Source organism: Cottoperca gobio, chromosome 16, assembly GCF_900634415.1.
Source record: "Cottoperca gobio chromosome 16, fCotGob3.1, whole genome shotgun sequence".
Classification (NCBI taxonomy): Eukaryota; Metazoa; Chordata; class Actinopteri; order Perciformes; family Bovichtidae; genus Cottoperca; species Cottoperca gobio.
Genome location: NC_041370.1, coordinates 24640298 through 24656719, shown reverse-complemented (window position 1 = coordinate 24656719; position 16422 = coordinate 24640298). Strand labels below are relative to the sequence as shown.

Here is a 16422-nt window from a genome sequence, read left to right as displayed (position 1 = left end):
GTATATAGCCCAGTATCACAAATCACACAAACTAATCCAAAGTCCTCTAACTAAATTCATTTTCATACAATACCATTTTGAGAACTGCGTGAAAAAGCAGAAGCAGATGATTTGTGAGGAATGACTTTTGTTCTATTGCCAAACTAAATCGTCCAAGGTATGAGCCGTGTTGAGCTTCACAACTGAACTTTGGAGTGTTTGTGTAAAATTGTGTATCTTTAGGTAGAAGTCTGGTAGGCTGACAAATGCATCTGGAAACTGCAACACAAAGTGAGCCCGAACCTCTTGAAAATGACTTTCAATAAATGCTTTTGTTTTTCATTTTCTTTGCAAATGTACAGAGAAGCAGACGGCAGAATGGTGGCATGTTCCAGTGTGTGTCATGTCATGTCTGCCATGTTTACCTGATCGTGCCAGCGAAAGTCAGGCGTGATGATGAGACGAACACGTAGGACGGTGCGTGTGATTGGCTGAATGCTGGCCTCCATTGTGATGGATGGGATCTGGTGGACACACTGTTTGACTGTCAGCCCGATGTTGACATGGTGCAGCATGTGACCTGGGAACATCACACCTGGCTTTAACATGTGTTATCAGAATTATAAGTAAACCTGATGTAGTTTATACAGATTACAGTAAATTCCCAAATAAAAGCCAATAAATAAGCTAAATTCAGCAACAATATACATTTCTTTGGCATCAATTCCATAAGTGTCATAGGCAGCAATCTGCTGCTTTGAGTTTCTCTTTTTAACATAGATACAGCTTTCATTCACTAATGAATTTCAATCACTGTGTTGTATGACATCAAGACAACAGGTAAGAAATGGAGAAAGTGTTGAGTTATAAAAAATGCTTATATTATTACTAGTATAAGCATTTTTTAAAGAAAGGCCTGTATTTCCTGCAGTTGAGGTAAATAAAAGGAACACGCCACTATTTGAGAAATTATTTCATAATGACAACATTTGGGTGTTTTAAGCCAGTATTAGAGTCATTTATACATTCTGAATACATATACACTAGTGAAGCTTGGATTCAGTTGTGTTTACCGATCTCATCCTTCCTCATTTCCTTCAGTTTGTCCACAGTGAGCTTCTTCTCCTCCAAGCGGTTCAGTACAACATGGCTTAGGTTGGGGAACTGGCGGAGAGGGTGGGTAAAGCCCCACAGCCGCTTATCAATCATCTTACAGAGGGTGAGCAGTCGGTAGGTCATGGTAGGCCACCGCTTCCTCAGGGCGATCTCAAACAAAGCCCTGACGATCCGAGCAGCATTCTGTGAGAAGGGACAACAGCAGAAGGACATCAACATCAATCCCAGCAGTAGTTGTAGACAGCGACAGTTTTAAAGGTAAACTGTAACATTTTGAAAAGAACTTGTGAAAAACATTTGTATTGAAGCAGAAGTCACTGGCAGCAGCTGTATGGTACATCATGCTGGTGATTAATCATGTGTGATCAGGAGGAAGTCTGGCTGGGTTCAGACGCTCAGGTGTCAGCCACAGCTGTGGGCTGATGGATTGCTCACATCAGTTCTGGAGGAGAGGTCAGGTGGCAGTGTTGCTTGCTGATAGACTGCTCAAGTCCGGTCAGGCGGTGATTGATTTGGTCAGGTGTTAATGTGATCTGATTGTCTGCTTAGGTCTGAATGCACTCTGGAGGGGATTATTGAAATCTGTCTGTGCTCTGTTTGATATCTGGTGGAGAGCGAGAGGTCTGACTGGACACAGGGAGGTCTGAAGTCTGGGGAGAACAGGATCCTGATAACCTTTATTCACTCTCTTCTGCTCCGGAAGCTCCAGCACCATTTAGAGTTGCACAACTGCTCACATCATGTGGGACACTCGACCGACTTAAAATCCTCATTGGTCCACTGTAGTGGCCATCACTGACCTTCTAGCATGCATCAGCCCTATGAGTGCAAATCTGCCCAAACTATTCCCAGTACTCAGCCACTCGTTACTATGGTGCCTTTTGGAAAGCTTGATAAGGTGAGCAGGTGGATGTAGAATGATGAAAGTAGGGAGATGTGTAAATACATTCATTTCAAGATTTGAAAACCAGGTCATTTTAACAAGATAAGTCATGTTGCTTGCTTGCTGAAGAACTGTATGGGCTCACATGAAAACACTACCAGTTGTCTTATAGTGTTATTACTCAGAGCCACTCTTCGATGTCAATAAAGAATTGAAAATACATAATGTAAGTCTCAGTTTCCTTAGAAAATCTATTTCTGTAGGCGTCCTGGCAAAGACAGCAGCAATAGTGTTTCAAATGAGATAAACACACAAACACACACGCAAGCACACACACACGCACAATTAATTTAAAAGATAATTTTTAAGCCAAAATGACTGGTTCCAGCTTCTCAAATATATTTTGTGTGTTTGTTTTGTAAAAAAAAGAATTACTCCATTCAACAAGAAATTGCCATATACATTGTTAATGGAAATAATCATTAAATGCAGCACTAAGCACAATGTTGTGTTTAACATGTATCTCAGTCCAAATAAAACTGCAATAAATACAAGCACCTCATTGAGTTTGTCTCGTACCTGGACCTGCAGCCTGTAACCTGGATCTAATTAATTCATTGTACGGCAAGACGTTAAACTGAATTATCTGATATATTGATTTTCTTGCAGTGTGTGTGTATGTGTTGCTCCTTTTCCCTCACCTGTGCCACATAGGACAGGTCTGAGATGAGGGAGAAGCTGTCCACCTCTCCCCGGCTGATGTACGTCTGAAGCAGAACGTTGATCTTGCCATAGCCATTCTCCACCCCGCCTGCAGCGGGCAGCTCACAGTAGTTAGACAGCAACTGGTCCAGCTCCTCCATCTCCTCATCACGAACCTGCCAACACACATCACCAACATAATGCACTAGCCTTTTTCATATTACAATGTGGATAAGTACATTTCAACTACATGCACTGGGCATAAATACTCAGTTAGCTTGTTATATGTGACTTAACTACATGTTAATAATTACAACTTTTATTTTTGGAACACAAGTCGCACTATAGATAAAGAGATATGTTGGTGAGATCTCAGTGCTTGACTGAAGCTCACATGATGGCCTCTCACCTTCAGCTGATCAAACTCTTCGGCCCTGGACACAATACTGAGGATGTCAGCTTCTGTTCGCTGAGAGTTGAAAAGTTCATTGAAAGTCTTCACAGAAGGAGGGAAAAGGGATACACGGGGTTAATGGTCTTTCAATCAGGACAAGTTATTATGTCTGACACAGTCATACAAACTAAATATGGTGTAATTGAAAAATTATTAATCAGATACAAGTGGTAAAATATATCTGTTTGCTGACGCATTGGACAAATATTGTTCTTTCATTGAAGGATACAGGAACCTCAAAAATGCGAAGTTGATTGTAATTCTGACACAAAAATTAGTGAACTGGGAAAACTTAAAAAAAAAACTTAGTTAGTTAGTTCTTAAGTTATAAACAACAACAAATTGCTCCCTTTTTGTGTCTTTATTTCTTGGGCTGGACCCTGGACCAGTTGGGCAGAATTTAATCACACCATGAAAAATGTCTGGACATCTCTTCTGATTCTTGTTAAGAAAATGGTGTTGTATCTGATGTAGTAGTGAGTTTACCTCTATGGTGTTGTTTCTAATGTAGTAGTGAGTTTACCTCTATGGTGTTGTTTCTGATGTAGTAGTGAGTCTACCTCTATGGTCTTGTATCTGATGTAGTAGTGAGTTTACCTCTATGGTGTTGTTTCTAATGTAGTAGTGAGTTTACCTCTATGGTGTTGTTTCTGATGTAGTAGTGAGTTTACCTCTATGGTGTTGTTTCTAATGTAGTAGTGAGTTTACCTCTATGGTGTTGTTTCTGATGTAGTAGTGAGTTTACCTCTATGGTGTTGTTTCTGATGTAGTAGTGAGTTTACCTCTATGGTGTTGTATCTGATGTAATAGTAAGTCTACCTCTATGGTGTTGTATCTGATGTAGTAGTGAGTCTACCTCTATGGTGTTGTATCTGATGTAGTAGTGAGTTTACCTCTACGGTGTTGTATCTGATGTAGTAGTGAGTCTACCACTATGGTGTTGTATCTGATGTAATAGTAAGTCTACCTCTACGGTGTTGTTTCTGATGTAGTAGTGAGTTTACCTCTAGGGTGTTGTTTCTAATGTAGTAGTGAGTTTACCTCTATGGTGTTGTTTCTGATGTAGTAGTGAGTCTACCTCTATGGTCTTGTATCTGATGTAGTAGTGAGTTTACCTCTATGGTGTTGTTTCTAATGTAGTAGTGAGTTTACCTCTATGGTGTTGTATCTGATGTAGTAGTGAGTTTACCTCTATGGTGTTGTATCTGATATAGAAGTGGCTGGCAGTCCTGCCCATGTCAGTGGAGGCATAGTAGCCGGTGCGCTCCTCGAAGCGGATCATCTTGGCCTTATCCAACTTTCTGCCTGATTCCACCACAAGCTCCTTCCTGTACAGCGCCAAGGAGGGATCCATCTGAAAAAAATGTAAACGCTTAATTTTTAGTTAAAGTTATGTTTAGTTTGTTTTATCTCTGGAGCTGCTGCCCCCGCAACCCGACCCCGGATAAGCGGTAGACGATGGATGGATGGATCTCTGGATTTGTCTTATTATTTTTAAGACTGCACTTCATTTTCACTTTTCACTTTCGTAGCAGAAAAAACTTTATAAGAATAAGAATTCTCAAAACATTTGACACAAGTGGTTCAATCAGTCACAATCAAGATTAGAATGATGCTAGATTGAAATGAGATACTTTATTATTTTTATTGTCACTATATTTTAAACAATCCTGAGGAGACCTCTCCTTTGTAAAGACATGCAGAATAAAATAATGACACTCTGGATCACAAACCTGATAAGCCTTGTGATTGATGCCGTATGCCAGTGGGTTGGCCCTCATGCGAACGTAGAGGTAAGTATAACTGAGCCACTTCACTGCCTCCTCCACGTTGGTGACGGTCCCCAGAGCAATCTAAATCAGAAGAGAGAAGAGAGAAAGACTCTTCACATAAAGACACTAACATCAGTCTATGTCGCCATCCAGTGGACATTCAAGGAAACGGCAGTCTCTACACACAGTTTAGACTTCCTCAGCTCTAACAGACATCAAACTGAACACAAAAGGAATTTCTGTCCATTAGTACTGGATAAAACAACAAAAAATCATCCAGACATGAGGTGACTTTTGTATTGCCCTAGGGGGGCCACTTTCTTTTAACCTTAATTAGTTTGGGGAAAAACAAACACCTTACAGTTCTCATAAACTCTAAATAGACTGAGACTGACCTCAGCGTTGAGGTGGTCTGCCAGGCTGTCCAGGAACTGACTCTCGATGGGGTTCTGCTGGGTGAGCAGGGTCAAGTAGTGGCTTAGTTTTTCGTGGGTGGTGATGATGGTGCCCTCCCCGTACTTGTCGAACTGTGGACGACCTGCACGCCCGAAAATCTGCATGACGTCTAGGATGCCCAGATCCACTAGGGTACCGCGCTTGGCATCGTAGATTTGAGTTCCCTGTTATTGACACAAGAGATGGAAATCAGAAATCCTTTATTAGTCCCACGACAGGGACATTTACAGAATGGCTTTAGAGGACTGGGAACATATGCAAGAACATGTATTTCAGTGAATATCTCATTACATATGCGCTGCTCATAATCTGCATTATTATCTAGATTAATCAATTTGTCTATAAAATGTCAGAAAAAGTGAAAAATGTCCATCCCTGCAAAGTCCAAAGTCTTTAAATGTCTGGTTTTTGTCAGTGAAAAACCCAAAGATATTCCCTATAATATGATATGAAACAGAGAAAGGAAGGACATCTCCAAGAGGCTGAAAACAGCATGACATGATTTTGCATGACAAGTTACTAATCGGTTCTATAAATATTTGACAGTTTTTCTCTCAATCAATTAATCCATTAGTCAACTAATCGTTGAAGCTTCACAAATAACTACCGGTAGTTAATAGTATTTTACCTGCAGTGCAACAACACATGGAGAGCTTAATATTCAATACTTAACATAATTAAGAGACAATGCTGAGTGTAAATGAATATGTATTTAAAAATCTTAAAGTGTCTCTTCAAAGTTCAATTTGGAATAATGTGTATTTGCACTAGAAATAGCTGTTTAAATATCAGAAGCTATGATGAAACATGCCAACACAAATTAATGCTCCTGTGACAGTATGCAAGTTAAAGGCTCCCATCATGGTTAGTGAAGGTACAGGTATCAGATGTGATACCAATACAGTTTAAGCATATTCAACTACAGTTTTTTTTAACAGATTTGTACTATTCGGTTTTTGCTTTAGCATTTCAATATTCATATAATCCTTTGAGAAATAGAATATATTCTACTTGTGTGTATCCAAAGCCTGATATATCTTCTTCTCCACCTTTGTCAAAAGACTTTTAAGAACACATCAATGAGCCTCACTGTTGCACTGGGTGACATGTTCCTTCATTAACACACACTGTAGTTGATTGTATTACATTTTTTTTATCAATCCTACAATCCGTCCTTCTGCTAAAGATACTATTTCTTCCTGTTTGAGAAACACTTGTTAAAGACTACAAAGGCCAGCTGTTTTCAAAAATGACAGTCTTCTTTTAAGAAATAAAACTATACAGTATAAAGTTGTTTTTAAAGATTAATATCTTCAGTAGAAACACATGATATTGGGGTTTAGAGTCTGAAAGATCGAAGGTGCCACTTTAAGGTTTTTATATTTTTCAGTGGTATATATTACCAAACAAATAAATGAAATGACAACAGAGTTATTGAAGCCTTTGGGGTACCAGAAGCTGAGACCCCAGGGTGCTTACTTTGCCTGCTTACAGAAAACAAAGAAAGACAAGCAGAGACCAACAAAGAGAACTAAGATGCAAGAGGGAAAGCAAAACAAAGAAAGGCAAATAGTAGAACCTTGATGATAACTGCATGGGCCGGCAGGTTCACTCCCCAGGCCAGTGTGGCAGTACAGACCAGCACCTTAAGGTGGCCTTTGGAGAACATGCTCTGCATCAGGCTCCGGTCAGACCGCAGCATGCCAGCATGATGGATCCCAAAGCCTTCTGGGAAAATCTCCTTCATCTGCTTGTTTCTGGAGCGCTGGATCTGAAAGAGGTGGAAGAAGATGTCAGTTTAACAAGAGGAAAGAAAAGTATTTGAAGGAAAGTGAGGGAAAGCAACTCGCACTGGGATTGTGTGTGTTTAAAGTAGACAATAAGTCCAGATCCAACATCCTGTTGGACTGCACAGAAACAGCAGGTATAATGCTTAATTGTATTAGAATGCACAGGTGTTGACTAGCTGTAAATTCTCACACACACACACACACACACACACACACACACACACACACACACACACACACACACACACACACACACACACACACACACACACACACACAGAGTGTGAGATAGAGATGTGTGCAGATGACTGACAGTAGGGCTGTGACCTGGCTGGGCTTGAGGGGAGTCCTCATCACAGGACTTCATCTCTCTCTCTCTGGGCATCTAAATAGAGGTCAGCGCCTAGCACTCCTCTGCACAGAAGTGAAAGCCCATTACTGTCAGCAGCTGTCTGCCTCACACACAGACTGAGGGTTTGGGCTGCAATGATTGTCTGGTTTTGTATGCATACCTTGTGGATAAAGGTGGAGTGGACTGATACATATATCTACATATATATGCATACATATACATGTATATACATATATGTACACAGTATATACACAAACATGCATATACACATAAATGTATATATATACACACACGCATACATATATATACATATACGGTACCAGTCAAAAGTTTGGACACACCTTCTCATTCTCATTGAATGAAAGGCTAAAAGGATTTATTTTAGTTCACCCCTCTCCTTTCCTCCACTCTGTCTCTGACTGTAGGCGTGTGTTTTTGTAATACAAAAAACAAAAGATTTGCGACCCCCCTGCAGTACCTCCGCGGACCCCCTGTTGAAGACCTATGCTCTCTGAAGTTGTGGCCAGGTATGTAAAAACACTTTTGGTGGTAGATGTGGTCAGAGGACACGACGGAGGATCTTTAATAGTTCACAAATGTAGATTATTTTGTATTTCCTTCTTCACCCAACTATTGTGTGGCACTGCATTTCTTATTCTGATACCCTTCCACTTTCATGCTTTGTGCAGTGATTTATTCAAATGACAATCACATAAAAATGACACAATAGAAATAAATTCCAATTTGAATATGACGTCTAAAGCCATATACGTGTAAGAACAGGGCAAACTATGGCCTGATGGGAGTCCTCAGGGCAAGGCTGTGCAGTTGAGATCCACATGAGCCGGGGGAGGTAGGTAATTGAAATGCTATGGCTGAGGCTTTGCTTTGAGGTGTCAGAGTGTGTTACAGCCATGGTTCCAGCCTCTAATCTAAGGTGAGTTAGAGCTGATGTCTGCTGTGCAGGGCTGTATTTGAGATGGCAGTGACCTAAGCTCCTGATCAGGTCCCATTAGGCCCTGCCACTTGCTGCTGCTCCTGCTGCAGAGCTCACTCTGTCTGCAGACAGCCAGCTGCCAGCTCCACTCACCGTCTGTCATTGCTGTGACTATGTAAACATCAGCCAACACCAGAGCTGAAATAAACTATTATACATGTTGTCAAACCTTCTCAAAGCCCCACTAAATAGACGAGGGTATAGCTAACTGGCTTTACCTTTCTGACGATTTCCCTTGATCACTCATAGATCCCTGATCCTTAAAGTAAGTGTACAGGGAAGGCAAAAGCATTTTTAGAAACGTGGAAGCATCAGTATTATGATGCAGCAGACTCCAGCTTCAAAGTGTAAAATCAAAGCCAAAATGTGGAAAATGATTCCCAAGCTCTGTGGTGAAGAGCGGCAGTTAGGTGGTGCCTGTCTCACGGCCTCCCTACCAACACTGACTGTGATGAGCACCAACACCATCATTTATGTTGTTGAGCTGAGGCTGGCTGGTTAACTGTTGATTTCATTTAGTGGCCCTTGGTAGTCATAATGTTTGGTGCTCAGAGGGGCTGGCTGTTAATGCTGGATAGAGTGGGAGGATGAGTTTCCACTTACATCCACTCTATTCCACTTCTCTATCACGATCTGCCTCTCACTCAATCTGTTTCATCTCCATCTAAGGTGGATATTTACTCAGCAGTGCGAAGTTTCACATCATTTTGTTTTTACAGTTTAGTTGGGTATCTGTTCTACTGATGCAGTAAATTACCTTCGTCGTAGTTTATCTAGTTTGCATTATGTGCCAAATTTTGCACATCTCTGACAAGCAATGAACCACAAAATAAAGTATTCTCTGCTGCTGCAATTATGCATTCTAAATGTTGCTCTCTATAAGTGGGGTCAGGACAACTCAGTGCTGGAGATGGTTGGTAGTTCTTCTTTAGCTGCACTATTCTTCTAAGCAGATAACAAATATACCTACACATTAAGTATTTAATAACTATTCATCTTATTTTTACCTGATTGTACATTAATTATGGCATTATATTCCTGTTTTATGTTCATTCTGTTTATTTTCCCATACTGTAAAGCACTTTGTGATTTATTTTGTAAGGAAGGTACTATACAAATATCACAGTACACTGGACCTGCTGTGAGCCATTACATGTCGAGAAACATCCAAGTTAAGCAGGAGGGATTTGATAAGCATGTTTTAATTTCCTGCAATATTCTTTACTGCATCATTTCCCTGCTGAAGTGGTCAGTTGGCAGGTATCACCAGGCTCAGTCATTATTCTTATAATATCCATTCTCCCTTCCCATGTGCCTTTAGACTCATGTGACATAAGCCATCACAACATCATTTTTAGCTGTACTGGTTTGCTTCCATGTTACCGGTGCTTAACTTCAGTAGGCCAGATGCAGCCTTATGATAATATAATAATATGCTAGGGTTTCTTATGCTAATACACAGATATTGAAAAACTATAGATACAAAATAAAGACAAGAGGGTGTGCTGTATACAAAACAACTTATGGACTGCAAACTGGTTTTTAAGGCACACAAAATGTCGTCTAGACAATGTCTCCAAATGTGTACGATGAGTCCTTTGCTAGTGAACCGAGAACAACTAAGGCTATGAGACTGCAGATGAGCTGAATTACCAGTCAGACTGGACTGATAGGCCGTTTTCTTCACATTGTCCCACTATTTCACAAAGCTATGTTTCTATTTAAGGCGGCCATTTTTCCGATAGGTGTGTTTGTCACTCCACTGTCTCATTCTGATTTTGCAGCAGTCTTTGAGTTGCAGCTCATTGTTGTAGATCAGTGTAGTGGGGAGCTGGTTTGGCACGGAGACAGGTTGTCACGGATCTGCCACAATGAAAGGACTGGCAGTGGACTAGACTTGTAAAAATAGCATAAATGAAAGCCAACGCAGACATTAATGAGCCTCCTCTGGTGTAGCTCTGGAGTCCCTGGAGGTTTGTCTCAGTGTGTCTGCATCAGTGTATGCTGTCAAACTAAATGAGTTGAAAGCTGCACATCTAAAGAGCAGAGATGGAGAGTTTACAGAGAAAGAGAAGTGAAGGTGTTTCAGTACATCTGTACTGTCTACTTCTACCGTAACACTACATTATCACTCATGTATTACTCCTTCTCAAGTGAAATGCTTCCCTACTTTAACAGACACGTCTTTCATACCACATGCCATACAAGCCCACCATTAAAGTGTAAGTGCTAAAGGTGTTACACTGCAGCCCTCAGTAACCTGTGATAGGTCTGTTATATCATCTGTGTAATGGACTCATGGGACCACAAGGTGTCTCTTAACCTCCACACAAGAGTTCCTTTCTCCTCTGGAAGCAGTCACATGGTTTCATCTCTGAGAACTGGATATTAAAAAACGAGGGAGGAGAAGGGAGAGGAAGGTGGAGGCTGGATTGTCAGAGTTGGAGCAAATGAAAGTCAAACGGCCTTTCGGATACAATAGTCTCTGGGGAGAGCTTCAGGCAGAGGTTCCCTCCACATAGGTTGGGGTAATATCATATGCTTTACACCCTCCGTTATCTTGCTACTTCTTTACCTTTACCTTTAGGAGATCATAAGCAAGTGTATCCTCTAATCCATGTGTATTCTGATTCATATCTATAGCTTCAGCTGTTTTAAATACATTCTTTCATCATTCACATTCAAAATGAATCCATGAATCCTAGTGTTGTCAATATTGGATATGTTCTTCCCTGTGCAGACCCAAACCAACAATACATTGATCATACGCACATACATTGTAGTTTCCTTTTGACCCAGTTCTGCTAACACAATAACATAAATAAAGAATAATGTCAGCTTTATCCTTTAAGTTGTTCTTCCACACACATTCAGCACAAACCTGGATCCATGGCCCCCAGTGCAGCCCTGGCTAATTGATGAGTTTTGGACAACAATGGAGCTCTGTGGCACAGAAGAATGCATTTGGCTTTGGCTATAAAGTTGTTAGTAGGATCAATACGTAGTTATCCTTCTCCACATTTGTCCACTGAATCATGTGCAGCCAAATCTACTGTGGACGAGAATTAAATGATAATACTTGTCCCATTCCCATGTTTGGTGGGAAAAAGAAATCATATTGAAGTATTTCCCTTCCTTTTTACAGGGATGAATCAATACAAGCCGTCACAAGAATCTATGATGGGCTGAACTATTTGCCAGTAGACATGAAACACTTTGATCAGAGAGGAAATCGATTGCCAACTTATTTTCGATTAAGTGTTAATGTCACTAGTCACTACTTCACTGTCTCCACAGTGCTGTGTCAGCGCAGGAGAAAGGCTCGCCTGCACACATTATCATTCTACTTGCTATAGGGGAGAAAACGCTCCGGCTTGTTTCTATTTCTTTAAACAAATCACAATCGGCGATAAGCACAGTACGCAGCGACAGGGCTGCAAAGCGGTAACACACAGAGAGTGGGAGGAGCACGTATCCAATGGCATGCTTATACTCAGAGTCTACATCCAGCAGTCTGCGTTTCTTTGTCTTACGTGAGAGTAAACTGAATATCTGTGGGTGGACTGTTGGTAAGAAAACATTCAAGGGCAATGCATCACTTTGGGATTGGGAAGGAAACTGTGATTGATATCCCAATCTCTGACATTTTATTGAGCAAACAGTTCATTGAGAATATATTTGACAGATTAATCAATAATGAAAATAGTGGTTAGTTGACTTCTCAAACATTCAAGTTGTCAAGCACGAGGCAAATAATGAACATGTAGTTGTGCAACATGCACCACCGACACTACTGGCTCCCCGTAGAGAAGCAGTGTAATGTGCCGACAGATCATTTCAGTGGTCACACTGCAATTACTGTGCATGTGGCCTTACTTCCATTACACTGGAATTTAAACTTATTATGTTTGTAAAAACAACATCTGGGTGGCAATATGTTTGTTACATTGCTAATGCTAATTAGTTGGGCACGCACTGCAGCGAGTTATTGTTTTAATGAGCAGGCCCTCACGATGATAGATAATGTTATAACAAGATAGAATTGTCCATAATAAGTTAACTTTCCTGTGTGACTGTTCATTTATACTAACAGTGGCAGTTCTGTCCCACACTAAGTCATTTAGACTTGAATAAGGCCACATGGGCTGCGTGGAACCGACCTTCAGCACATCTAATAAATGACCAGCAATACTCTCAGCAGTATATTCTGATGCTCATTTTATATGAAATAGCAATTACAACCCAAGAATTAGGAGCACTGTCAAAGCATCGTGTTTAACTGTTCCCCCCTCACAGTTTTCTTTATATTACACCATTTCAATATTCAATATTTCAATGTACACATCTGATCAATACGCAGGACTGTAGGACTTATGGAGAGTGTTTTCTGAATGTTTTCATCCGCAGCACTTTATAATCATTGGCTCACCAAAAACTGTATTTAACAAGAATTGATTAGAGTGGGTGCATTAAGATATCTAAGCTTGATTGACAGCCTCTACAACCCCCTGGGACTAAGCCAATTAAATAACATTAGGAGAGAGAGAAATATAGTGGAATCACTTCTGACTTTCAAAGCTGGATAAATAAATGCCAAATTATATGACTGACCTTAGAGGTGCTTCATTTCACTGCATATGCATATTGGAGATTAAAAGACACCTATAAATATTAATGTGGGGCAATTTCCAGAGTGCAAATAAGCAGTGCATTATCTCTGTGTGGGCTTAGAGAGGAATCAACCTGATGCCTCCTCATTCACCACGCAGGCCAGACCGAAAAACACTCAAAGACGGACTAATGGAGTGGATAATTCTCATTATGTTGGGACACAGGGAGAAGGGCTGGGAGTGAATTAATGTACAGTTAGTGCATATACAACAAGGTTCATTCATGTACATATACTGTAGGAGCAGTTGCACAATTGCTTATAAAGTACTGTTTAAAAGACTAACCAGGCCACAACGCACCATTTTTAGTCCCCCAACATAATCTCTTGTCTCTATTTCCAGTTTTAGAAAGCATGAAAAGTGATCTGATTTGTATACATATCCCATTTAAATAGAGGAGAGATTACAGGCGCATCAATCTTGGTTCTGCCCCGGGGAATGAAGGAAAAGGTTACTAAATTTATCACTCTGCCTTCTGTTGCAGGAGATTTAAATACGGGAGTTGGAGCCTGACTGACCATCCTCAGAGAGAATATAGCTCCACCTCTGTGTACTCTCACAGCACAGAGACCATTAATTACACACACACGCACACACACAGTGTCCTGCTCTCATGCCTGCCCACGCATGCATTATAGCACGCCGTTGTACGGAGTGACAGTAATGATGAGCTGTGAATCAGGAAATTCAGTGTTCTCTTTTCTGTTGTCATATCTGCTCTCTTTGGCGTTGCCAGTTCAGTTTACACAACCAGACGCCGAGTAGCTCTAAGTGAGAATGTGCAGCAGTTTAAAAATGTGGAGCAGGTTTTTCCCAGACACTCGTCATCGGTTACGTTTCCTCTGGCTTTGTAAGTGTGTCAAAGTTCTATGTGGGAGGTGACGGTGAAATTCCAAAATGCCAAAAAGCAGCGCAGTGAAATTGACCTGAACATCCTAGAAACATATGTGAGGCTGGAAGCTTTGTGACTTAGTTAATTACTTTGGGGGGTTGCTGACGAACCACTGTAGCTGGCAAGCTAGCAAATGAAACACTAGTCAGCTGGAAAGGGGCACAAGCCAGCCACGCCAAACAAGCTAGCTGTGTCTCTAACCGGGTTTATTCAAGAGAAGCAGTTTAGTGTCTCTCTGGCTACACGCCATGCCTGTTTGTGGAGCAGTCTATACGCCAACAGGGGACACTTATGTAAAAGTGGATGGTGGAACAAAGCTAACAGACTATGACAGCTTCAGGTTAGCACTGTCAAGGCGGTTTGCTAATACATCAAAGTTCACTTAAGTTATGGCTCTGTTAAGTAAATTGCAAAGATTTACTTGACGAGGCAATTCCATGAAAATAAACAGATTATGCAAAAAAATGTCAATGTGGTAGTGTGACCAAGCCTTTTGTGTTCCGAGCTGATGGCTATGTGTATGTGCTGTGTTTGCCCCATCACTTAAACCTTTGGGATTAGAAATGCTAAAATGACTATCCTGCAAGCCCAAATCTGATACTCTACCAGATGTGTTGTTGTTAAGGAATTTATAACTATTAATGTCATCTAATTTTATAGATGAGGATGCAATTGATGACTTTTCTGCTTTTAGAGGGAATACACAGAGATCGTTGGAAGCTCTTCTACCTGTTTCTCACACTGGCCGTAGTCTGGACCCTGCTTTGGTTGAAAGAAGCACGTTTCTCCATGGTTCTTTGCAATCTCGATCAGCCCCATGGCCGTCCTCACTGTGGCATTACGAGCGTGGACAAACACCATCACCTAAGGCACACAAAGATATAAGGTGAAGAGGAAAAAGTCAACAAGTTCAACAGTTACTGGCTAAAATGTAAAACAGTTGTAGACTCCCCAAACCCTCCGCAGTTGGAAACATGCAGATGGGTCTCGCTCCTCCCTTTGTTTAAGGCCGCACCCTAAATCGCAGACGTACAGATGGGGGGACAATATAAAAGTAAACCCAACATAAAGTGTCTTAGTAAGACGTTGTTCCACCACAGGCCTGCTCCTTGTCAAACATTCTTTGAGAGTGTGGAACTCTACGGGACAAATGAACAGCATTCTTCCAAAAGATATTTCCTCATTTAGTGTTTAGACAATGGTATTTATATACACATCAAAGCATTGAGTGACCTGTATGGAAACATCAGCATTAGTTACGGCTCTTTGATTGGTGATGTGTCTGTATACAGTATGTTCCCCTTGATGCTCACATCTTTATTTATCCCTGAGTAGGTTGATTGCCTTAAAGGGTAGTTCACATGTTTTTAAGTCTATCTAAAACATAGTCATGTGCCTATATAAACATTAAAACAGGCTTTTTGCTGTAAACATTCTCTCTGTAAAAATATCTTTGCCAACATCCCTCCAATGGAAGTGATGGGGGACACACACAATCCTCTTTCTGTGCAAAAATATTTTAGAATTTCCCCGAAGCTGACATGAAGCTTCAGTAGTCTGAGTTAGACAAATGAATTGAACCTCAAGTTTAATATCCTCGACATACTGTGAGCTTCTTGGCTGGGCTGCAGCAAAGCGGCTCAAGAACTATAAAGTCTGTACCTGACTTACTGAGAGAGGCTAAATCATTGGTCAGTGGAGCGTTTGAGTTTCCCCATTGGACTTAGCTCTTTCAAAACAAACAGTCCTCCAATACGTCTTCAGGGAGCTTTTACAGTGAGGTGTGGATAGTCCTCAATTATCGACTCAACTAGCTACTACTACTGGGACCACTAAAGAAAACAACAGATTAATATTTAATATCCAGTAATTCACATTATAGACACCACCACTGACTATCTGTTTAACAATTTCATCAGTTAGCACATTGGCCAGACACAGCAGTACAGCCACATACAGCAGGCGTACTAGAACATATAGATATATATATATATATATATATATATATATATATATATATAAATATATATATATATATATGATTGCACATTTGATACGAACCTATTGTGTACACTGAAATAATAAAATAAATGCCTACTTTGGTGTGACAATTACCTGTAAAAAATAATTAAAGACCCTGTGGATATTGTTTTTTATGTCTTTTAAAAAAATTAGTATGGACATCTATTATTAGACCAAACAATATTGCATGACTGCACACACATCCAGCAACCAGCTGTGTGTACGCTGCAAACCCAGTGGGTCTAAAGAGACCACTGCAGCACATGTTATTTATTGAAGGTGTTTTATCAGCACCACTGAGCTGTGTGGAAACATTGTCGGCAGTAACCGCCTGCTT

The 16422-nt window shown here is 40.7% G+C and overlaps 1 protein-coding gene across 1 annotated transcript in view; it reads right to left on the bottom strand.

Annotated features, from left to right (window-relative positions):
• ascc3 (activating signal cointegrator 1 complex subunit 3) overlaps positions 1-16422 on the bottom strand; it is a 180652-nt gene that overhangs the window by 42108 nt on the left and 122122 nt on the right. The window contains exons 21-22 of the mRNA XM_029451214.1: positions 1053-1278; positions 405-559 (exon numbers count right to left, since the gene is read on the bottom strand). Of these exons, the coding sequence (XP_029307074.1) occupies positions 405-559; positions 1053-1278 (381 nt within the window). The remainder of the gene's footprint in view (positions 1-404; positions 560-1052; positions 1279-16422) is intronic.